At 58.4% G+C, this 24,386-nt stretch overlaps 1 protein-coding gene across 1 annotated transcript in view; it reads right to left on the bottom strand.

The window, feature by feature from the left end:
• Window positions 1-388: 388 nt before the first annotated feature.
• Window positions 389-24,386, bottom strand: part of LOC122546180 (uncharacterized) — a 71,183-nt gene continuing 47,185 nt past the window's right edge. The window contains exons 3-6 of the mRNA XM_087985228.1: window positions 12,556-12,633; window positions 4,015-4,176; window positions 2,518-2,668; window positions 389-1,167 (exon numbers count right to left, since the gene is read on the bottom strand). Of these exons, the coding sequence (XP_087841354.1) occupies window positions 910-1,167; window positions 2,518-2,668; window positions 4,015-4,176; window positions 12,556-12,633 (649 nt within the window). The 3' untranslated portion in view covers window positions 389-909. The remainder of the gene's footprint in view (window positions 1,168-2,517; window positions 2,669-4,014; window positions 4,177-12,555; window positions 12,634-24,386) is intronic.

Genomic DNA, 24,386 nt, shown 5'->3' with positions numbered 1-24,386 from the left:
GTGTTACAGTGAGGGGTGTGGGGTATATCAGGGTGTTACAGTGAGGGGTGTGGGGTATATCAGTGTGTTACAGTGAGGGGTGTGGGGTATATCAGTGTGTTACAGTGAGGGGTGTGGGGTATATCAGGGTGTTACAGTGAGGGGTGTGGGGTATATCAGTGTGTTACAGTGAGGGGTGTGGGGTACATCAGTGTGTTACAGTGAGGGGTGTGGGGTATATCAGTGTGTTACAGTGAGGGGTGTGGGGTATATCAGGGTGTTACAGTGAGGGGTGTGGGGTATATCAGTGTGTTACAGTGAGGGGTGTGGGGTATATCAGGGTGTTACAGTGAGGGGTGTGTGGTATATCAGTGTGTTACAGTGAGGGGTGTGTGGGTATATCTGTGTGTTACAGTGAGGGGTGTGGGGTATATCAGGGTGTTACAGTGAGGGGTGTGGGGTATATCAGTGTGTTACAGTGAGGGGTGTGGGGTATATCAGGGTGTTACAGTGAGGGGTGTGGGGTATATCAGTGTGTTACAGTGAGGGGTGTGGGGTATATCAGGGTCTGAGTGTGAGGAAGTGAGAGGGTGTCAGTGAGTGGGAGTGAGCGAGTGTCTGTGGGCGAGTGAGAGGGGGACTGAGCAGGAGGGAGGGTGAGGGAGGGAGTGAGTAAACAAGTGAGGGACAGTGAGCGAGGGCACCGCGTGCTGAGGACCGAGGGCAGGAAGTTGCGAGGATGCTGAGTGCGTGGCGATGGGACATTTGGCCCGCGTGCTTCGATGCTGTCTCACCGCGAGCCGGCGTGTGATGTGAGGGAGTGAGTTTGCTGACCCCCCCTCCCGATCCCTCCCCCCAGCCCCGGGGCGGGGGGGGGGCTCGGTCTGTCAGCTACCCCCCACCCACCCCAGCCCCAGGGTCTCCAGTTACCTAGGGGGTGCCGTCTGCTGTGCCCCCGCCTGAGGGTTTGAACAGTGCGGCTGCTCTGGCCTTCATGCCTTGCTTGGAGGGGGGTCCCTGTTTAATGGGTGGCCTGTCTAAAGCCCCACTGCTGCTCCTGCGCAGCTCCGTGCCCTGGGACACCGGAGTTTCCGCTTTCCTGGGATCCTGAACCTCCTCCGAGCTCGACTTGTGACGCCTGGACTGCAGGAGTTCACGAAAGACCGAGTCCATGTTCCTCACCATGTCCTGGGGGTGGGGATGAGAGAGACACAGCGGTGACTAACTCCCCCCTCCTCTGCCTGGCTCAGGACTGTGGGGTCCTGAATCTGCCCCCACAAAGCCCTGTCCCCCCACCATCGACAAGGCACGAGTCAGGAGGGTGAGGGAATACACCCCACTTGCCCTGGACGGGTAGCTGAGCTCATTAGGAATGCTCGGCTGAGCTCCAACACTCCCACCCATGAGGTAGCTGGGCTCATGAGGAATGCCAGGCTGAGCTCCAACACTCCCTCGCACCCCCTCCCCTCCGAGGTAGCTGGGCTCATTAGGAATGCCAGGCTGAGCTCCAACACTCCCTCGCACCCCCTCCCCTCCGAGGTAGCTGGGCTCATTAGGAATGCCAGGCTGAGCTCCAACACTCCCTCGCACCCCCTCCCCTCCGAGGTAGCTGGGCTAATTAGGAATGCCAGGCTGAGCTCCAACACTCCCTCGCACCCCCTCCCCTCCGAGGTAGCTGGGCTCATGAGGAATGCCCGGCTGAGCTCCAACACTCCCTCGCACCCCCTCCCCTCCGAGGTAGCTGGGCTCATTAGGAATGCCCGGCTGAGCTCCAACACTCCCTCGCACTCCCCCCCCCCACCGAGGTAGCTGGGCTCATTAGGAATGCCCGGCTGAGCTCCAACACTCCCTCGCACTCCCCCCCCCCCCACCGAGGTAGCTGGGCTCATTAGGAATGCTCGGCTAAGATCCAACGCTCCCACCCATGAGGTAGCTGGTCTCATTAGGAATGCCCGGCTGAGCTCCAACACCGACGCAGAGGGGCAGCAGTGTGTACCGTGGACGGACTGCAGTGAGGCTCCTCCGACAATCCACCCCTGGCAGCAGACGTTGGGCGGGGGGGGGGGGGGGTGATCCCCAGCTCCTGCAAGTTCTCCTCAGAGACCAACAGCACCCCGACTGGGAATGATAATCGGCTGTCCCTTCAGGGACAGAATCCAGTGGAAGGGAGGGGAACTGCAGTGGGACTGGGCGATAAATACTGGGCCCAGTCGGTGACGCCTCGCTCAGCCTGTCAGGAGCTCGGCTTTCAATAACTACCACGATGCAGCTTTTGGCACACATCAGGACAATTTGCAAGAGTGCCACATCGCAACAATTTACGCTGCACCGAGGGGTGGCGAGATTGTGGTTGGCCAAGGTGTTGCCACAGCGAGGGCACCTATGGGTTGCACACAATCAGCTCCAGAAAAACACACAGCTCCACGGGTTTAGCTGCCCTTCTGCAACTGGGCAGCACCAGATCAATAAGCCCAAATGCTTCGGGTTCAGGGCAGAACTCCAGGGCAAGGGCCTGAAGGGCAAGGCCAGCAGACCCACCTTGTTGAGCTCGGCTATCGGCCTCTCGGAATGCTGCCGATCCAGTTTCCCGGCCGCCCCAGCGGCTGTCCGCACCGGCTTGGGGCTGTGGGTCAGCTGGTATAGGTCGAGGGTATTCCTCCGCTCCTGGATCCCAGCAGCCAGGCTGAGTCTGTCAGAGAGATCACCAAGTGATGGCCAAGAGAGAGGGACAGACCACCCGCCAGGGGGCGGACACACACCCACACACACACACTCACGCTCACTCACACTCACACGCACACACACACGCTCACACACACACACACACTCGCTCACACACACACTCGCTCACGCTCACACACATACTCACACACACTCATGCACACACACGCTCACGTACACACACGCTCACATACACACACACGCTCACATACACACACACGCTCACACTCACACACGCTCACTCACACACGCTCACTCACACACACACACGCTCACACTCACTTACACACATACACAGTCACACACACACATACATACACATGTGCTCACACTCACACACGCTCACACACACACTCGCTCACACACACTCGCTCACACACATACACTTACACACACACACACACACACTCGCTCACACACACACACACGCTCACTCACACATACTCACACACACTCATGCACACACACACGCTCACGCACACACACGCGCTCACATACACACACACGCTCACACTCACACACGCTCACTCACACACGCTCACTCACACACGCTCACACTCACACATACATACACACAGTCACACTCACACACATACATACACACGTGCTCACACTCACACACGCTCACACTCACACACAGTCACACACACACACATATGCTCACATTCACACACACATACACATACACTCACACACACACTCACCCACACTTACATACACACATACATACACATACATTCACTCACACACATACACTCACACCCACACATACACCCACACACTCTCTCACACACATACACCCACACACACATACACCCACACACACACACACATACTCACACACACATATACACACTAACACTGAAACACACTGACACTCTCGAAATTAAACACTGACACACACACTCAGAGAACTGACCAGCCAACCTTCATCGCTCGCTCCTGCCCTCACTGTAGCACCGACACAGAGGGGCAGCAGTGTGTACCCTCGATTGGACGCACTGCAGAGACTCCCCTCCGACAGCACCTTCCCTACCCCCCACCCCTCCCCCCAACCCCGGAAGGACGAGGGGAAGCAGGCACCAGCCCCTGCAGGTTCCCCTCTGAGAACCTCACCCCACCCCACCCCCCGACTCCTCACCATCCCGACTGGGAATGATACAGGCTGTTCGTTCAGGGTCCGACTCCCTAACGTGGGGGGGGGGTGGGCACGGTGCCCGTTACAACACACGGGGAGGGGAGAGAACAACAGCAGTAACAGTTGGGCCCCTCCAGCACGGGCACCCGCGACCCCCACCCACCCCGGCGTCTCACCTCTCCTCCAGGGCCGGGCTCCGACACGGCAGCGGCCTAGGGGCACTCGGCTGGAAAACTGGGATCCGCACAGCACCGTCGGGAAACCTCCTCCTGATCGGGCTGCTCCCGCTTCGTTTCCTCGGGACGGGCTCGCTCTCCGAGTCACTCAGCGACGCAACTCTAATCACAGCACGGCAGGGGGTTAGAGACAGGGGAAAGCTCCCTCTACACCCTCCCCCACTCCCAGGGACAGGGGGTTAGAGACAGGGGAAAGCTCCCTCTACACCCTCCCCCACTCCCAGGGACAGGGGGTTAGATACAGAGTAAAGCTCCCTCTACACCGTCCCCCACTCCCAGGGACAGGGGGTTAGAGACAGGGGAAAGCTCCCTCTACACCGTCCCCCACTCCCAGGGACATGGGGTTAGAGACAGGGGAAAGCTCCCTCTACACCGTCCCCCACTCCCAGGGGCAGGGGGTTAGAGACAGGGGAAAGCTCTCTCTACACCGTCCCCCACTCCCAGGGACATGGGGTTAGAGACAGGGGAAAGCTCCCTCTACACCGTCCCCCACTCCCAGGGGCAGGGGGTTAGAGACAGGGGAAAGCTCTCTCTACACCGTCCCCCACTCCCAGGGGCAGGGGGTTAGAGACAGGGGAAAGCTCCCTCTACACCGTCCCCCACTCCCAGGGACAGGGGGTTAGAGACAGGGGAAAGCTCTCTCTACACCGTCCCCCACTCCCAGGGACAGGGGGTTAGAGACAGGGGAAAGCTCCCTCTACACCGTCCCCCACTCCCAGGGACAGGGGGTTAGAGACAAGGGAAAGCTCCCTCTACACCGTCCCCCACTCCCAGGGACAGGGGTGTTAGAGACAGGGGAAAGCTCCCTCTACACCGTCCCCCACTCCCAGGGACAGGGGGTTAGAGACAGGGGAAAGCTCCCTCTACACCGTCCCCCACTCCCAGGGACAGGGGGTTAGATACAGAGTAAAGCTCCCTCTACACCGTCCCCCACTCCCAGGGACAGGGGGTTAGAGACAGGGGAAAGCTCCCTCTACACCGTCCCCCACTCCCAGGGACATGGGGTTAGAGACAGGGGAAAGCTCCCTCTACACCGTCCCCCACTCCCAGGGACAGGGGGTTAGATACAGAGTAAAGCTCCCTCTACACCGTCCCCCACTCCCAGGGACAGGGGGTTAGAGACAGGGGAAAGCTCCCTCTACACCGTCCCCCACTCCCAGGGACATGGGGTTAGAGACAGGGGAAAGCTCCCTCTACACCGTCCCCCACTCCCAGGGGCAGGGGGTTAGAGACAGGGGAAAGCTCTCTCTACACCGTCCCCCACTCCCAGGGACATGGGGTTAGAGACAGGGGAAAGCTCCCTCTACACCATCCCCCACTCCCAGGGGCAGGGGGTTAGAGACAGGGGAAAGCTCCCTCTACACCGTCCCCCACTCCCAGGGACAGGGGGTTAGAGACAGGGGAAAGCTCTCTCTACACCGTCCCCCACTCCCAGGGACAGGGGGTTAGATACAGAGTAAAGCTCCCTCTACACCGTCCCCCACTCCCAGGGACAGGGGGTTAGAGACAGGGGAAAGCTCCCTCTACACCGTCCCCCACTCCCAGGGACATGGGGTTAGAGACAGGGGAAAGCTCCCTCTACACCGTCCCCCACTCCCAGGGGCAGGGGGTTAGAGACAGGGGAAAGCTCTCTCTACACCGTCCCCCACTCCCAGGGACATGGGGTTAGAGACAGGGGAAAGCTCCCTCTACACCGTCCCCCACTCCCAGGGGCAGGGGGTTAGAGACAGGGGAAAGCTCTCTCTACACCGTCCCCCACTCCCAGGGGCAGGGGGTTAGAGACAGGGGAAAGCTCCCTCTACACCGTCCCCCACTCCCAGGGACAGGGGGTTAGAGACAGGGGAAAGCTCTCTCTACACCGTCCCCCACTCCCAGGGACAGGGGGTTAGAGACAGGGGAAAGCTCCCTCTACACCGTCCCCCACTCCCAGGGACAGGGGGTTAGAGACAAGGGAAAGCTCCCTCTACACCGTCCCCCACTCCCAGGGACAGGGGTGTTAGAGACAGGGGAAAGCTCCCTCTACACCGTCCCCCACTCCCAGGGACAGGGGGTTAGAGACAGGGGAAAGCTCCCTCTACACCGTCCCCCACTCCCAGGGACAGGGGTGTTAGAGACAGGGGAAAGCTCCCTCTACACCGTCCCCCACTCCCAGGGACAGGGGGTTAGATACAGAGTAAAGCTCCCTCTACACCGTCCCCCACTCCCAGGGACAGGGGGTTAGAGACAGGGGAAAGCTCCCTCTACACCGTCCCCCACTCCCAGGGACATGGGGTTAGAGACAGGGGAAAGCTCCCTCTACACCGTCCCCCACTCCCAGGGACAGGGGGTTAGATACAGAGTAAAGCTCCCTCTACACCGTCCCCCACTCCCAGGGACAGGGGGTTAGAGACAGGGGAAAGCTCCCTCTACACCGTCCCCCACTCCCAGGGACATGGGGTTAGAGACAGGGGAAAGCTCCCTCTACACCGTCCCCCACTCCCAGGGGCAGGGGGTTAGAGACAGGGGAAAGCTCTCTCTACACCGTCCCCCACTCCCAGGGACATGGGGTTAGAGACAGGGGAAAGCTCCCTCTACACCATCCCCCACTCCCAGGGGCAGGGGGTTAGAGACAGGGGAAAGCTCCCTCTACACCGTCCCCCACTCCCAGGGACAGGGGGTTAGAGACAGGGGAAAGCTCTCTCTACACCGTCCCCCACTCCCAGGGACAGGGGGTTAGAGACAGGGGAAAGCTCCCTCTACACCGTCGCCCACTCCCAGGGACAGGGGGTTAGAGACAAGGGAAAGCTCCCTCTACACCGTCCCCCACTCCCAGGGACAGGGGTGTTAGAGACAGGGGAAAGCTCCCTCTACACCGTCCCCCACTCCCAGGGACAGGGGGTTAGAGACAGGGGAAAGCTCCCTCTACACCGTCCCCCACTCCCAGGGACAGGGGGTTAGAGACAGGGGAAAGCTCCCTCTACACCGTCCCCCACTCCCAGGGACAGGGGGTTAGAGACAGGGGAAAGCTCCCTCTACACCGTCCCCCACTCCCAGGGACAGGGGGTTAGAGACAGGGGAAAGCTCCCTCTACACCGTCCCCCACTCCCAGGGACAGGGGGTTAGAGACAGGGGAAAGCTCCCTCTACACCCTCCCCCACTCCCAGGGACAGGGGGTTAGATACAGAGTAAAGCTCCCTCTACACTGTCCCCCACTCCCAGGGACAGGGGGTTAGCGACAGGGGAAAGCTTCCTCTACACCGTCCCCCACTCCCAGGGACAGGGGATTAGAGACAGGGAAAAGCTCCCTCTACACCGTCCCCCACTCCCAGGGACAGGGGGTTAGAGACAAGGGAAAGCTCCCTCTACACCGTCCCCCACTCCCAGGGACAGGGGTGTTAGAGACAGGGGAAAGCTCCCTCTACACCGTCCCCCACTCCCAGGGACAGGGGGTTAGAGACAGGGGAAAGCTCCCTCTACACCGTCCCCCACTCCCAGGGACAGGGGGTTAGAGACAGGGGAAAGCTCCCTCTACACCGTCCCCCACTCCCAGGGACAGGGGGTTAGAGACAAGGGAAAGCTCCCTCTACACCGTCCCCCACTCCCAGGGACAGGGGGTTAGATACAGAGTAAAGCTCCCTCTACACCGTCCCCCACTCCCAGGGACAGGGGGGTTAGATACAGAGTAAAGCTTCCTCTACACCGTCCCCCACTCCCAGGGACAGGGGGTTAGATACAGAGTAAAGCTTCCTCTACACCGTCCCCCACTCCCAGGGACAGGGGGTTAGAGACAAGGGAAAGCTCCCTCTACACCGTCCCCCACTCCCAGGGACAGGGGTGTTAGAGACAGGGGAAAGCTCCCTCTACACCGTCCCCCACTCCCAGGGACAGGGGGTTAGAGACAGGGGAAAGCTCCCTCTACACCGTCCCCCACTCCCAGGGACAGGGGTGTTAGAGACAGGGGAAAGCTCCCTCTACACCGTCCCCCACTCCCAGGGACAGGGGGTTAGATACAGAGTAAAGCTCCCTCTACACCGTCCCCCACTCCCAGGGACAGGGGTTTAGAGACAGGGGAAAGCTCCCTCTACACCGTCCCCCACTCCCAGGGACATGGGGTTAGAGACAGGGGAAAGCTCCCTCTACACCGTCCCCCACTCCCAGGGACAGGGGGTTAGATACAGAGTAAAGCTCCCTCTACACCGTCCCCCACTCCCAGGGACAGGGGGTTAGAGACAGGGGAAAGCTCCCTCTACACCGTCCCCCACTCCCAGGGACATGGGGTTAGAGACAGGGGAAAGCTCCCTCTACACCGTCCCCCACTCCCAGGGACAGGGGGTTAGATACAGAGTAAAGCTCCCTCTACACCGTCCCCCACTCCCAGGGACATGGGGTTAGAGACAGGGGAAAGCTCCCTCTACACCGTCCCCCACTCCCAGGGGCAGGGGGTTAGAGACAGGGGAAAGCTCCCTCTACACCGTCCCCCACTCCCAGGGACAGGGGGTTAGAGACAGGGGAAAGCTCTCTCTACACCGTCCCCCACTCCCAGGGACAGGGGGTTAGAGACAGGGGAAAGCTCCCTCTACACCGTCCCCCACTCCCAGGGACATGGGGTTAGAGACAAGGGAAAGCTCCCTCTACACCGTCCCCCACTCCCAGGGACAGGGGTGTTAGAGACAGGGGAAAGCTCCCTCTACACCGTCCCCCACTCCCAGGGACAGGGGGTTAGAGACAGGGGAAAGCTCCCTCTACACCGTCCCCCACTCCCAGGGACAGGGGGTTAGAGACAGGGGAAAGCTCCCTCTACACCGTCCCCCACTCCCAGGGACAGGGGGTTAGAGACAGGGGAAAGCTCCCTCTACACCGTCCCCCACTCCCAGGGACAGGGGGTTAGAGACAGGGGAAAGCTCCCTCTACACCGTCCCCCACTCCCAGGGACAGGGGGTTAGAGACAGGGGAAAGCTCCCTCTACACCCTCCCCCACTCCCAGGGACAGGGGGTTAGATACAGAGTAAAGCTCCCTCTACACTGTCCCCCACTCCCAGGGACAGGGGGTTAGATACAGAGTAAAGCTCCCTCTACACCGTCCCCCACTCCCAGGGACAGGGGGTTAGAGACAGGGGAAAGCTCCCTCTACACCGTCCCCCACTCCCAGGGACAGGGGGTTAGAGACAGGGGAAAGCTCCCTCTACACCCTCCCCCACTCCCAGGGACAGGGGATTAGAGACAGGGGAAAGCTCCCTCTACACCGTCCCCCACTCCCAGGGACAGGGGGTTAGAGACAGGGGAAAGCTCCCTCTACACCATCCCCCACTCCCAGGGACAGGGGGTTAGAGACAGGGGAAAGCTCCCTCTACACCCTCCCCCACTCCCAGGGACAGGGGGTTAGCGACAGGGGAAAGCTTCCTCTACACCGTCCCCCACTCCCAGGGACAGGGGATTAGAGACAGGGAAAAGCTCCCTCTACACCGTCCCCCACTCCCAGGGACAGGGGGTTAGAGACAAGGGAAAGCTCCCTCTACACCGTCCCCCACTCCCAGGGACAGGGGTGTTAGAGACAGGGGAAAGCTCCCTCTACACCGTCGCCCACTCCCAGGGACAGGGGGTTAGAGACAAGGGAAAGCTCCCTCTACACCGTCCCCCACTCCCAGGGACAGGGGGTTAGAGACAGGGGAAAGCTCCCTCTACACCATCCCCCACTCCCAGGGACAGGGGGTTAGAGACAGGGGAAAGCTCCCTCTACACCCTCCCCCACTCCCAGGGACAGGGGGTTAGAGACAGGGGAAAGCTCCCTCTACACCGTCGCCCACTCCCAGGGACAGGGGGTTAGAGACAAGGGAAAGCTCCCTCTACACCGTCCCCCACTCCCAGGGACAGGGGTGTTAGAGACAGGGGAAAGCTCCCTCTACACCGTCCCCCACTCCCAGGGACAGGGGGTTAGAGACAGGGGAAAGCTCCCTCTACACCGTCCCCCACTCCCAGGGACAGGGGGTTAGAGACAGGGGAAAGCTCCCTCTACACCGTCCCCCACTCCCAGGGACAGGGGGTTAGAGACAGGGGAAAGCTCCCTCTACACCGTCCCCCACTCCCAGGGACAGGGGGTTAGAGACAGGGGAAAGCTCCCTCTACACCGTCCCCCACTCCCAGGGACAGGGGGTTAGAGACAGGGGAAAGCTCCCTCTACACCCTCCCCCACTCCCAGGGACAGGGGGTTAGATACAGAGTAAAGCTCCCTCTACACTGTCCCCCACTCCCAGGGACAGGGGGTTAGATACAGAGTAAAGCTCCCTCTACACCGTCCCCCACTCCCAGGGACAGGGGGTTAGAGACAGGGGAAAGCTCCCTCTACACCGTCCCCCACTCCCAGGGACAGGGGGTTAGAGACAGGGGAAAGCTCCCTCTACACCCTCCCCCACTCCCAGGGACAGGGGATTAGAGACAGGGGAAAGCTCCCTCTACACCGTCCCCCACTCCCAGGGACAGGGGGTTAGAGACAGGGGAAAGCTCCCTCTACACCATCCCCCACTCCCAGGGACAGGGGGTTAGAGACAGGGGAAAGCTCCCTCTACACCCTCCCCCACTCCCAGGGACAGGGGGTTAGCGACAGGGGAAAGCTTCCTCTACACCGTCCCCCACTCCCAGGGACAGGGGATTAGAGACAGGGAAAAGCTCCCTCTACACCGTCCCCCACTCCCAGGGACAGGGGGTTAGAGACAAGGGAAAGCTCCCTCTACACCGTCCCCCACTCCCAGGGACAGGGGTGTTAGAGACAGGGGAAAGCTCCCTCTACACCGTCCCCCACTCCCAGGGACAGGGGGTTAGAGACAGGGGAAAGCTCCCTCTACACCGTCCCCCACTCCCAGGGACAGGGGGTTAGAGACAGGGGAAAGCTCCCTCTACACCGTCCCCCACTCCCAGGGACAGGGGGTTAGAGACAAGGGAAAGCTCCCTCTACACCGTCCCCCACTCCCAGGGACAGGGGGTTAGATACAGAGTAAAGCTCCCTCTACACTGTCCCCCACTCCCAGGGACAGGGGGTTAGATACAGAGTAAAGCTTCCTCTACACCGTCCCCCACTCCCAGGGGCAGGGGGTTAGATACAGAGTAAAGCTCTCTCTACACCGTCCCCCACTCCCAGGGGCAGGGGGTTAGAGACAGGGGAAAGCTCCCTCTACACTGTACCCCACTCCCATGGACAGGGGGTTAGATACAGAGTAAAGCTCCCTCTACACCATCCCCCACTCCCAGAGACAAGGGGTTAGAGACAGAGTAATGCTCCCTCTACACTGTCCCCCACTCCGAGGGACAGGGGTGTTAGAGACGGGGAAAGCTCCCTCTACACGGTACCCCACTCCCAGGGACAGGGGGTTAGATACAGAGTAAAGCTCCCTCTACACTGTCCCCCACTCCCAGGACAATGGGTTAGATACAGAGTAAAGCTCCCTCTACACTGTCCCCCACTCCCAGGGACAGTGGGTTAGGTACAGAGTAAAGCTTTCTCTACACTGTCCCCCTCCCCCAGGGACAGGGGGTTAGATACAGAGTAAAGCTCCCTCTACACCGTCCCCCACTCACAGGGACAGTGGGTTAGGTACAGAGTAAAGCTTTCTCTACACTGTCCCCCTCCCCCAGGGACAGGGGGTTAGATACAGAGTAATGCTCCCTCTACACTGTCCACCACTCCCAGGGACAGGGGGTTAGATACAGAGTAAAGCTTCCTCTACACCATCCCCCACTCCCAGGGACAGGGGGTTAGATACAGAGTAATGCTCCCTCTACACTGTCCACCACTCCCAGGGGCAGGGGGTTAGATACAGAGTATAGCTCCCTCTACACAGTCTCCCACTCCCATGGACAGGGGGTTAGATACAGAGTATAGCTCCCTCTACACAGTCTCCCACTCCCAGGGACAGGGGGTTAGATACAGAGTATAGCTCCCTCTACACAGTCTCCCACTCCCATGGACAGGGGGTTAGATACAGAGTAAAGCTCCCTCTTCACTGTCCCCCACTCCCAGGGACAGGGAGTTAGATACAAAGTAAAGCTCCCTCTACACTGTCTCCCACACCCAGGGACAGGGGGTTAGATACAGAGTAAAGCTCTCTCTTCACTGTCCCCCACTCCCAGGGACAGGGGGTTAGATACAGAGTAAAGCTTCCTCTACACTGTCTCCCCCACTCCCAGGGACAGGGGGTTAGATACAGAGTAAAGCTGCCTCTACACCGTCCCCCACTCCCAGGGACAGGGGGTTAGATACAGAGTAAAGCTCCCTCTTCACTGTCCCCCCACTCCCAGGGACAGGGAGTTAGATACAGAGTAAAGCTCCCTCTACACCGTCCCCCCACTCCCAGGGACAGGGGGTTAGATACAGAGTAAAGTTCCCTCTACACTGTCCCCCACTCCCAGGGACAGGGGTTTAGATACAGAGTAAAGCTCCCTCTACACTGTCCCCCACTCCCAGGGACAGGGGGTTAGATACAGAGTAAAGCTCCCTGTACAGTTGATTACCTGCTGCTGCCTGGTCTGTCCTCACTGGAACCAAGCTCAGATCCAGCTTCAGCCAATGGTTCACTCCCAGCATCAACACTGGGGGGGGGAAGAGAGGGAGAGGGAGAGAGAGAGACAGAGGGAGAGAGAGAGGGAGAGAGAGGGAGAGAGAGAGAGAGAGGGAGAGAGAGAGAGCGGGAGAGGGAGAGGGAGAGAGGGAGAGAGAGAGAGGGAGAGAGAGAGGGAGAGAGATAGAGAGGGAGAGAGATAGAGAGAGAGAGAGAGTGAGGGAGAGAGAGAGACAGAGAGAGAGACAGAGAGAGAGAGTACTTCAGTTTATCATCAGCCATTAAGATCATAGAACAGTACAGCATAGCACAGGCCCTTCGGCCCTCGATGTTGTGCTGGCCCCCTCTAAGATCAGACCAACCTCCATCCCTTTCATCCATCGCTTAAATGTCCCGAATGTGTCTGACTCTCCTCCCTCCAATCCCCTTAAAATGACACCCCCTCGTGACAGCCATTTCCTCCTCGCTGCCCCTTGTAACCCTTGGGTATATCCCGTCTGGCCCTGGGGGCTTATCGATCCTCGTGATGCTCAAACCTTTCAGCACATCCTCGTTCGTAACACCAACCTGTTCGAGTGTGTCACGCTGGACTCAGGACGGCCAAGGTCCCTCTCTCTGGCGAATACCGAGTCAGAGTGTTCATTAAGGACCTCCCCTACCCCCTCCGACTCCAGGAACAAGTCCCCTCCCCCTCACTCAGGCCGTCCTCTCGTTCCCCACCTCGGGTGACTGTGCAAACCCCACACCGACGTTCTCGGTCCCCTTTCCCCCCCCCCCCCGTGTGTGTGTGTGTGCGCGGGTTTCCTCCGGCTACGTGTGTGTTGGTGGGGGGGGGGAGGAATGGATTTGCAGATGGTGGCCGGTTGTGGGGAGGGAGGGAGGGGGAGCTGGTCAGTGAATGTGCAGAGCAAAGGGGCCAGGGACTGTCGGTGGATGGACAGCCAGTTTGCAAAGGGGTGGCTGGTCTCAAGGGGACGTCTTCCAGGGGAGCTCAGCACGGGAGAGGAAATTGGGAGATGCCACTGGCTGAGAGTGGAAAGGGAGGGAAGCCCGACCACAAGCAAACTTGGATCCAGGAAAACTTTTGGTCGCATGCAATGAATTCATTGCAAATTACTGCGTTTGTTTTAATGAACTGTGTGTCAGTTACTGTTGCTGTATTAGGGCTGTTGTCGAGGGCCAGTTAAAAAAAAAATGTGGGGGTCTCAGTGGTTAGCAGCGCTGCCTCACGGTGCCAGGGACCCAGGTTCGACCCCCCCCCTCGGGGCGACTGTCTGTGTGGAGTTTGCACACTCTCCCCTGTATCTGCGTGGGTTTCCTCCCACAACCCAAAGATGTGCAGGTTAGGGTGGATTGGCCGTGCTAAATTGTCCCCGTAGTGCCCAGGGATGTGCAGGTTAGGGTGGATTGGCCGTGCTAAATTGTCCCCGTAGTGCCCAGGGATGTGCACGTTAGGGTGGATTGGCCGTGCTAAATTGTCCCCGTAGTGCCCAGGGATGTGCAGGTTAGGGTGGATTGGCCGTGCTAAATTGTCCCCGTAGTGCCCAGGGATGTGCAGGTTAGGGTGGATTGGCCGTGCTAAATTGTCCCCGTAGTGCCCAGGGATGTGCAGGTTAGGGTGGATTGGCCGTGCTAAATTGTCCCGTAGTGCCCAGGGATGTGCAGGTTAGGGTGGATTGGCCGTGCTAAATTGTCCCCATAGTGCCCAGGGATGTGCAGGTTAGGGTGGATTGGCCGTGCTAAATTGTCCCCGTAGTGCCTAGGGATGTGCAGGTTAGGGTGGGATCGGCCGTGCTAAATTGTCCCCTAGTGCCCAGGGATGTGCAGGTTAGGGTGGATTGGCCGTGCTAAATTGTCCCCGTAGTGCCCAGGGATGTGCAGGTTAAGGTGGGATTGGCCGTGCTAAATTGTCCCCGTAGTGCCCAGGGATGTGCAGGTTAGGGTGGGATTGGCCGTGCTAAATTGTCCTCTAGTGCCCAGGGATGTGCAGGTTAGGGTGGATTGGCCGTGCTAAATTGTCCCGTAGTGCCCAGGGATGTGCAGGTTAGGGTGGATTGGCCGTGCTAAATTGTCCCCGCAGTGCCCAGGGATGTGCAGGTTAGGGTGGATTGGCCGTGCTAAATTGTCGCCGTAGTGCCCAGGGATGTACAGGTTAGGGTGGATTGGCCGTGCTAAATTATCCCCGTAGTGCCCAGGGATGTGCAGGTTAGGGTGGGTTGGCCGTGCTAAATTGTCCCGTATTGCCCAGGGATGTGCAGGTTAGGGTGGATTGGCCGTGCTAAATTGTCCCCGTAGTGCCCAGGGATGTGCAGGTTAGGGTGGATTGGCCGTGCTAAATTATCCCCGTAGTGCCCAGGGATGTGCAGGTTAGGGTGGATTGGCCGTGCTAAATTGTCCCGTAGTGCCCAGGGATGTGCAGGTTAGGGTGGATTGGCCGTGCTAAATTGTCCCCGTAGAGCCCAGGGATGTGCAGGTTAGGGTGGATTGGCCGTGCTAAATTCTCCCACAGTGCCCAGGGATGTGCAGGTTAGGGTGGATTGGCCGTGCTAAATTCTCCCACAGTGCCCAGGGATGTGCAGGTTAGGGTGGATTGGCCGTGCTAAATTGTCCCGTAGTGCCCAGGGATGTGCAGGTTAGGGTGGATTGGCCGTGCTAAATTCTCCCACAGTGCCCAGGGATGTGCAGGTTAGGGTGGGTTGGCCGTGCTAAATTGTCCCGTAGAGCCCAGGGATGTGCAGGTTAGGGTGGTTTGGCCGTGCTAAATTGTCCCGCAGTGCCCAGGGATGTACAGGTTAGGGTGGATTGGCCGTGCTAAATTGTCCCTGTAGTGCCCAGGGATGTGCAGGTTAGGGTGGATTGGCCGTGCTAAATTGTCCCCCTAGTGCCCAGGGATGTGCGGGTTAGGGTGGATTGGCCGTGCTAAATTGTCCCGTAGTGCCCAGGGATGTGCAGGTTAGGGTGGATTGGCCGTGCTAAATTGTCCCCGTAGTACCCAGGGATGTGCGGGTTAGGGTGGATTGGCCGTGCTAAATTGTCCCCGTAGTGCCCAGGGATGTGCAGGTTAGGGTGGATTGGCCGTGCTAAATTGTCCCCGTAGTACCCAGGGATGTGCAGGTTAGGGTGGACTGGCCGTGCTAAATTGTCCCCATGGTGCCCAGGGATGTGCAGGTTAGGGTGGATTGGCCGTGCTAAATTGTCCCATAGTGCCCAGGGATGTGCAGGTTAGGGTGGATTGGCCGTGCTAAATTGTCCCGTAGTGCCCAGGGATGTGCAGGTTAGGGTGGATTGGCTGTGCTAAATTGTCCCCATAGTGCCCAGGGATGTGCAGGTTAGGGTGGATTGGCTGTGCTAAATTGTCCCGTTGTGCCCAGGGATGTGCAGGTTAGGGTGGATTGGCCGTGCTAAATTGTCCCGTAGTGCCCAGGGATGTGCAGGTTAGGGTTGATTGGCTGTGCTAAATTGTCCCCGTAGTGCCCAGAGATGTGCAGGTTAGGGTGGATTGGCCGTGCTAAATTGTCCCGTAGTGCCCAGGGATGTGCAGGTTAGGGTGGATTGGCCGTGCTAAATTGTCCCCGTAGTGCCCAGGGATGTGCAGGTTAGGGTGGATTGGCCGTGCTAAATTGTCCCCGTAGTGCCCAGGGATGTGCAGGTTAGGGTGGGATTGGCCGTGCTAAATTGTCCCCTAGTGCCCAGGGATGTGCAGGTTAGGGTGGATTGGCCGTGCTAAATTGTCCCCGTAGTGCCCAGGGATGTGCAGGTTAGGGTGGATTGGCCATGCTAAATTGTCCCCATAGTGCCCAGGGATGTGCAGGTTAGGGTGGATTGGCCGTGCTAAATTGTCCCCTAGTGCCCAGGGATGTGCAGGTTAGGGTGGATTGGCCGTGCTAAATTGCCCCGCAGTGCCCAGGGATGTGCAGGTTAGGGTGGGATTGGCCGTGCTAAATTGTCCCGTAGTGCCCAGGGATGTGCAGGTTAGGGTGGATTGGCCGTGCTAAATTATCCCCGTAGTGCCCAGGGATGTGCAGGTTAGGGTGGATTGGCCGTGCTAAATTGTCCCGTAGTGCCCAGGGATGTGCAGGTTAGGGTAGATTGGCCGTGCTAAATTGTCCCCGTAGTGCCCAGGGATGAACAGGTTAGGGTGGATTGGCCGTGCTAAATTATCCCCGTAGTGCCCAGGGATGTGCAGGTTAGGGTGGATTGGCCGTGCTAAATTGTCCCGTAGTGCCCAGGGATATGCAGGTTAGGGTGGATTGGCCGTGCTAAATTGTCCCCGTAGAGCCCAGGGATGTGCAGGTTAGGGTGGATTGGCCGTGCTAAATTCTCCCACAGTGCCCAGGGATGTGCAGGTTAGGGTGGGTTGGCCGTGCTAAATTGTCCCGTAGAGCCCAGGGATGTGCAGGTTAGGGTGGATTGGCCGTGCTAAATTGTCCCCGCAGTGCCCAGGGATGTGCAGGTTAGGGTGGATTGGCGGTGCTAAATTCTCCCACAGTGCCCAGGGATGTGCAGGTTAGGGTGGGTTGGCCGTGCTAAATTGTCCCGTAGAGCCCAGGGATGTGCAGGTTAGGGTGGATTGGCCGTGCTAAATTGTCCCCCTAGTGCCCAGGGATGTGCAGGTTAGGGTGGATTGGCCGTGCTAAATTGTCCCCGTAGTGCCCAGGGATGTGCGGGTTAGGGTGGATTGGCCGTGCTAAATTGTCCCGTAGTGCCCAGGGATGTGCAGGTTAGGGTGGACTGGCCGTGCTAAATTGTCCCCGTAGTGCCCAGGGATGTGCAGGTTAGGGTGGACTGGCCGTGCTAAATTGTCCCCGTAGTGCCCAGGGATGTGCAGGTTAGGGTGGATTGGCCGTGCTAAATTGTCCCGTGGTGCCCAGGGATGTGCAGGTTAGGGTGGATTGGTCGTGCTAAATTGTCCCATAGTACCCAGGGATGTGCAGGTTAGGGTGGATTGGCCGTGCTAAATTGTCCCTGTAGTGCCCAGGGATGTGCAGGTTAGGGTGGATTGGCCGTGCTAAATTGTCCCCGCAGTGCCCAGGGATGTGCTGGTTAGGGTGGACTGGCCGTGCTAAATTGTCCCGTAGTGCCCAGGGATGTGCAGGTTAGGGTGGATTGGTCGTGCTAAATTGTCCCGTAGTGCCCAGGGATGTGCAGGTTAGGGTGGGTTGGTCGTGCTAAATTGTCCCCGTAGTGCCCAGGGATGTGCAGGTTAGGGTGGATTGGCCGTGCTCAATTGTCCCATAGTGCCCAGGGATGTGCAGGTTAGGGTGGATTGGCCGTGCTAAATTGTCCCGTAGTGCCCAGGGATGTGCAGGTTAGGGTGGATTGGCCGTGCTAAATTGTCCCCGTAGTGCCCAGTGATGTGCAGGTTAGGGTGGATTGGCCGTGCTAAATTGTCCCCGTAGTGCCCAGTGATGTGCAGGTTAGGGTGGATTGGCCGTGCTAAATTGTCCCCGCAGTGCCCAGGGATGTGCAGGTTAGGGTGGATTGGCAGTGCTAAATTGTCCCGTAGTGCCCAGGGATGTGCAGGTTAGGGTGGGATTACCGTGCTAAATTGTCCCGTAGTGCCCAGGGATGTGCGGGTTCGGGTGGAATGGCCGTGCTAAATTGTCCCCGTAGTGCCCAGGGATGTACAGGTTAGGGTGGATTGGCCGTGCTAAATTGTCCCCGTAGTGCCCAGGGATGTGCAGGTTAGGGTGGATTGGCCGTGCTAAATTGTCCCGTAGTGCCCAGGGATGTGCAGGTTAGGGTGGGATTGGCCGTGCTAAATTGTCTCGTAGTGCCCAGGGATGTGCGGGTTAGGGTGGATTGGCCGTACTAAATTGTCCCCGTAGTGCCCAGGGATGTGCAGGTTAGGGTGGATTGGCCGTGCTAAATTGTCCCGTAGTGCCCAGGGATGTGCGGGTTACGTTGGATTGGCCGTGCTAAATTGTCCCCGTAGTGCCCAGGGATGTGCAGGTTAGGGTGGATTGGCCGTGCTAAATTGTCCCGTAGTGCCCAGGGATGTCCGGGTTAGGGTGGATTGGCCGTGCTAAATTGTCCCCGTAGTGCCCAGGGATGTGCAGGTTAGGGTGGATTGGCCGTGCTAAATTGTCCCTGCAGTGCCTAGGGATGTGCTGGTTAGGGTGGATTGGCCGTGCTAAATTGTCCCGTAGTGCCCAGGGATATGCAGGTTAGGGTGGATTGGCCGTGCTAAATTGTCCCATAGTGCCCAGGGATGTGCAGGTTAGGGTGGATTGGCCGTGCTAAATTGTCCCATAGTGCCCAGGGATGTGCAGGTTAGGGTGGATTGGCCGTGCTAAATTGTCCCGTAGAGCCCAGGGATGTGCAGGTTAGGGTGGGATTGGCCGTGCTAAATTGTCCCCGTAGTGCCCAGGGATGTGCAGGTTAGGGTGGATTGGCCATGCTAAATTGTCCCATAGTGCCCAGGGATGTGCGGGTTAGGGTGGAATGGCCGTGCTAAATTGTCCCCGTAGTGCCCAGGGATGTGCAGGTTAGGGTGGATTGGCCGTGCTAAATTGTCCCGTAGTGCCCAGGGATGTGCAGGTTAGGGTGGATTGGCCGTGCTAAATTGTCCCATAGTGCCCAGGGATGTGCAGGTTAGGGTGGAATGGCCGTGCTAAATTGTCCCCGTAGTGTCCAGGGATGTGCAGGTTAGGGTGGATTGGCCGTGCTAAATTGTCCCCGTAGTGCCCAGGGATGTACAGGTTAGGGTGGGATTGGCCGTGCTAAATTGTCCCCGTAGTGCCCAGGGATGTACAGGTTAGGGTGGGATTGGCCGTGCTAAATTGTCCCATAGTGCCCAGGGATGTGCGGGTTAGGGTGGATTGGCCGTGCTAAATTGTCCCCGTAGTGCCCAGGGATGTACAGGTTAGGGTGGAATGGCCATGCTAAATTGTCCCCGTAGTGCCCAGGGATGTGCAGGTTAGGGTGGATTGGCCGTGCTAAATTGTCCCCGTAGTGCCCAGGGATGTGCAGGTTAGGGTGGATTGGCCGTGCTAAATTGTCCCCGTAGTGCCCAGGGATGTGCAGTTTAGGGTGGATTGGCTGTGCTAAATTGTCCCGTAGTGCCCAGGAATGTGCTGGTTAGGGTGGATTGGCCGTGCTAATTTGTCCCGTAGTGCCCAGGAATGTGCTGGTTTGGGTGGATTGGCCGTGCTAAATTGTCCCGTAGTGCCCAGGAATGTGCTGGTTAGGGTGGATTGGCCGTGCTAAATTGTCCCCGTAGTGCCCAGGGATGTGCAGGTTAGGGTGGGTTGGTCGTGCTAAATTGTCCCCGTAGTGCCCAGGGATGTACAGGTTAGGGTGGATTGGCCATGCTAAATTGTCCCCGTAGTGCCCAGTGATGTGCAGGTTAGGGTGGATTGGCCGTGCTAAATTGTCCCCGCAGTGCCCAGGGATGTGCAGGTTAGGGTGGATTGGCAGTGCTAAATTGTCCCGTAGTGCCCAGGGATGTGCAGGTTAGGGTGGGATTACCGTGCTAAATTGTCCCGTAGTGCCCAGGGATGTGCGGGTTCGGGTGGAATGGCCGTGCTAAATTGTCCCCGTAGTGCCCAGGGATGTACAGGTTAGGGTGGATTGGCCGTGCTAAATTGTCCCCGTAGTGCCCAGGGATGTGCAGGTTAGGGTGGATTGGCCGTGCTAAATTGTCCCGTAGTGCCCAGGGATGTGCAGGTTAGGGTGGGATTGGCCGTGCTAAATTGTCTCGTAGTGCCCAGGGATGTGCGGGTTAGGGTGGATTGGCCGTACTAAATTGTCCCCGTAGTGCCCAGGGATGTGCAGGTTAGGGTGGATTGGCCGTGCTAAATTGTCCCGTAGTGCCCAGGGATGTGCGGGTTACATTGGATTGGCCGTGCTAAATTGTCCCCGTAGTGCCCAGGGATGTGCAGGTTAGGGTGGATTGGCCGTGCTAAATTGTCCCGTAGTGCCCAGGGATGTCCGGGTTAGGGTGGATTGGCCGTGCTAAATTGTCCCCGTAGTGCCCAGGGATGTGCAGGTTAGGGTGGATTGGCCGTGCTAAATTGTCCCCGCAGTGCCCAGGGATGTGCTGGTTAGGGTGGATTGGCCGTGCTAAATTGTCCCGTAGTGCCCAGGGATATGCAGGTTAGGGTGGATTGGCCGTGCTAAATTGTCCCATAGTGCCCAGGGATGTGCAGGTTAGGGTGGATTGGCCGTGCTAAATTGTCCCATAGTGCCCAGGGATGTGCAGGTTAGGGTGGATTGGCCGTGCTAAATTGTCCCGTAGAGCCCAGGGATGTGCAGGTTAGGGTGGGATTGGCCGTGCTAAATTGTCCCCGTAGTGCCCAGGGATGTGCAGGTTAGGGTGGATTGGCCATGCTAAATTGTCCCATAGTGCCCAGGGATGTGCGGGTTAGGGTGGAATGGCCGTGCTAAATTGTCCCCGTAGTGCCCAGGGATGTGCTGGTTAGGGTGGATTGGCCGTGCTAAATTGTCCCGTAGTGCCCAGGGATGTGCAGGTTAGGGTGGATTGGCCGTGCTAAATTGTCCCCGCAGTGCCCAGGGATGTGCTGGTTAGGGTGGATTGGCCGTGCTAAATTGTCCCGTAGTGCCCAGGGATATGCAGGTTAGGGTGGATTGGCCGTGCTAAATTGTCCCATAGTGCCCAGGGATGTGAAGGTTAGGGTGGATTGGCCGTGCTAAATTGTCCCGTAGAGCCCAGGGATGTGCAGGTTAGGGTGGATTGGCCATGCTAAATTGTCCCATAGTGCCCAGGGATGTGCGGGTTAGGGTGGAATGGCCGTGCTAAATTGTCCCCGTAGTGCCCAGGGATGTGCGGGTTAGGGTGGATTGGCCGTGCTAAATTGTCCCCGTAGTGCCCAGGGATGTACAGGTTAGGGTGGATTGGCCGTGCTAAATTGTCCCATAGTGCCCAGGGATGTGCGGGTTAGGGTGGATTGGCCGTGCTAAATTGTCCCATAGTGCCCAGGGATGTGCAGGTTAGGGTGGGTTGGCCATGCTAAATTGTCCCCGTAGTGCCCAGGGATGTGCAGGTTAGGGTGGATTGGCCGTGCTAAATTGTCCCCGTAGTGCCCAGGGATGTGCAGGTTAGGGTGGATTGGCCGTGCTAAATTGTCCCCGTAGTGCCCAGGGATGTGCAGTTTAGGGTGGATTGGCTGTGCTAAATTGTCCCGTAGTGCCCAGGAATGTGCTGGTTAGGTTGGATTGGCCGTGCTAATTTGTCCCGTAGTGCCCAGGAATGTGCTGGTTTGGGTGGATTGGCCGTGCTAAATTGTCCCGTAGTGCCCAGGAATGTGCTGGTTAGGGTGGATTGGCCGTGCTAAATTGTCCCCGTAGTGCCCAGGGATGTACAGGTTAGGGTGGATTGGCCGTGCTAAATTGTCCCGTAGTGCCCAGGGATGTGCAGGTTAGGGTGGGTTGGTCGTGCTAAATTGTCCCCGTAGTGCCCAGGGATGTACAGGTTAGGGTGGATTGGCCGTGCTAAATTGTCCCCGTAGTGCCCAGGGATGTGCAGGTTAGGGTGGATTGGCCATGCTAAATTGTCCCATAGTGCCCAGGGATGTGCAGGTTAGGGTGGATTGGCTGTGCTAAATTGTCCCGTAGTGCCCAGGGATGTGCAGGTTAGGATGGATTGGCCGTGCTAAATTGTCCCCGTAGTGTCCAGGGATGTGCCGGTTCGGGTGGATTGGCCGTGCTAAATTGTCCCGTAGTGCCCAGGGATGTGCAGGTTAGGATGGATTGGCCGTGCTAAATTGTCCCCGTAGTGCCCAGGGATGTGCAGGTTAGGGTGGATTGGCCGTGCTAAATTGTCCCATAGTGCCCAGGGATGTGCAGGTTAGGGTGGATTGGCTGTGCTAAATTGTCCCGTAGTGCCCAGGGATGTGTAGGTTAGGGTGGATTGGCCGTGCTAAATTGTCCCCGTAGTGCCGAGGGATGTGCAGGTTAGGGTGGATTGGCCATGCTAAATTGTCCCATAGTGCCCAGGGATGTGCAGGTTAGGGTGGATTGGCTGTGCTAAATTGTCCCGTAGTGCCCAGGGATGTGCAGGTTAGGATGGATTGGCCATGCTAAATTGTCCCCGTAGTGCCCAGGGATGTGCGGGTTAGGGTGGATTGGCCGTGCTAAATTGTCCCCGCAGTGCCCAGGAATGTGCTGGTTAGGGTGGATTGGCCGTGCTAAATTGTCCCCGTAGTGCCCAGGGATGTGCAGGTTAGGGTGGATTGGCCGTGCTAAATTGTCCCCGTAGTGCCCAGGGATGTGCAGGTTAGGGTGCATTGGCCGTGCTAAATTGTCCCCGCAGTGCCCAGGGATGTGCAGGTTAGGGTGGATTGGCCGTGCTAAATTGTCCCCGTAGTGCTCAGGGATGTACAGGTTAGGGTGCATTGGCCGTGCTAAATTCTCCTGTCGTGCCCAGGGATGTGCAGGTTAGGGTGTGATTGGCCGTGCTAAATTACCCGTAGTGCCCAGGGATGTGCAGGTTAGGGTGGATTGGCCGTGCTAAATTGTCCCGTAGTGCCCAGGGATGTGCAGGTTAGGGTGGATTGGCCGTGCTAAATTGTCCCGTTGTGCCCAGGGATGTGCAGGTTAGGGTGGGTTGGCCGTGCTAAATTGTCCCCGTAGTGCCCAGGAATGTACAGGTTAGGGTGGATTGGCCGTGCTAAATTGTCCCCGTAGTGCCCAGGGATGTGCAGGTTAGGGTGGATTGGCCGTGCTAAATTGTCCCCGTAGTGCCCAGGGATGTACAGGTTAGGGTGGATTGGCCGTGCTAAATTGGGTTAGGGTGGATTGGCCGTGCTAAATTCTCCTGTCGTGCCCAGGGATGTGCAGGTTAGGGTGGATTGGCCGTGCTAAATTGTCCCCGTAGTGTCCAGGGATGTGCAGGTTAGGGTGGATTGGCCGTGCTAAATTGTCCCCGTAGTGCCCAGGGATGTGCAGGTTAGGGTGGATTGGCCGTGCTAAATTGTCCCCGTAGTGCCCAGGGATGTGCAGGTTAGGGTGGATTGGCCGTGCTAAATTGTCCCCGTAGTGCCCAGGGATGTGCAGGTTAGGGTGGATTGGCCGTGCTAAATTGTCCCTGTAGTGCCAAGGGATGTGCAGGTTAGGATGGATTGGCCGTGCTAAATTGTCCCGTAGTGCCCAGGGATGTGCAGGTTAGGGTGGATTGGCAGTGCTAAATTGTCCCGTAGTGCCCAGGGATGTGCAGGTTAGGGTGGGATTGGCCGTGCTAAATTGTCCCGTAGTGCCCAGGGATGTGCGGGTTCGGGTGGAATGGCCGTGCTAAATTGTCCCCGTAGTGCCCAGGGATGTGCAGGTTAGGGTGGATTGGCCGTGCTAAATTGTCCCCGTAGTGCCCAGGGATGTACAGGTTAGGGTGGATTGGCCGTGCTAAATTGTCCCCGTAGTGCCCAGGGATGTGCAGGTTAGGGTGAACCGGCCGTGCTAAATTGTCCCGTAGTGCCCAGGGATGTGCAGGTTAGGGTGGATTGGCCGTGCTAAATTGTCCCGTAGTGCCCAGGGATGTGCGGGTTAGGGTGGATTGGCCGTACTAAATTGTCCCCGTAGTGCCCAGGGATGTGCAGGTTAGGGTGGATTGGCCGTGCTAAATTGTCCCGTAGTGCCCAGGGATGTGCGGGTTACGTTGGATTGGCCGTGCTAAATTGTCCCCGTAGTGCCCAGGGATGTGCAGGTTAGGGTGGATTGGCCGTGCTAAATTGTCCCGTAGTGCCCAGGGATGTCCGGGTTAGGGTGGATTGGCCGTGCTAAATTGTCCCGTCGTGCCCAGGGATGTCCGGGTTAGGGTGGATTGGCCGT

Source organism: Chiloscyllium plagiosum, unplaced genomic scaffold, assembly GCF_037043375.1.
Source record: "Chiloscyllium plagiosum isolate Xiang-an unplaced genomic scaffold, Cpla_swu_hap1 HiC_scaffold_51, whole genome shotgun sequence".
In the NCBI taxonomy this organism is placed as follows: domain Eukaryota; kingdom Metazoa; phylum Chordata; class Chondrichthyes; order Orectolobiformes; family Hemiscylliidae; genus Chiloscyllium; species Chiloscyllium plagiosum.
The sequence above is the reverse complement of the archived record's forward strand: the minus strand, read 5'-3'. Positions and strand labels throughout refer to the sequence as shown.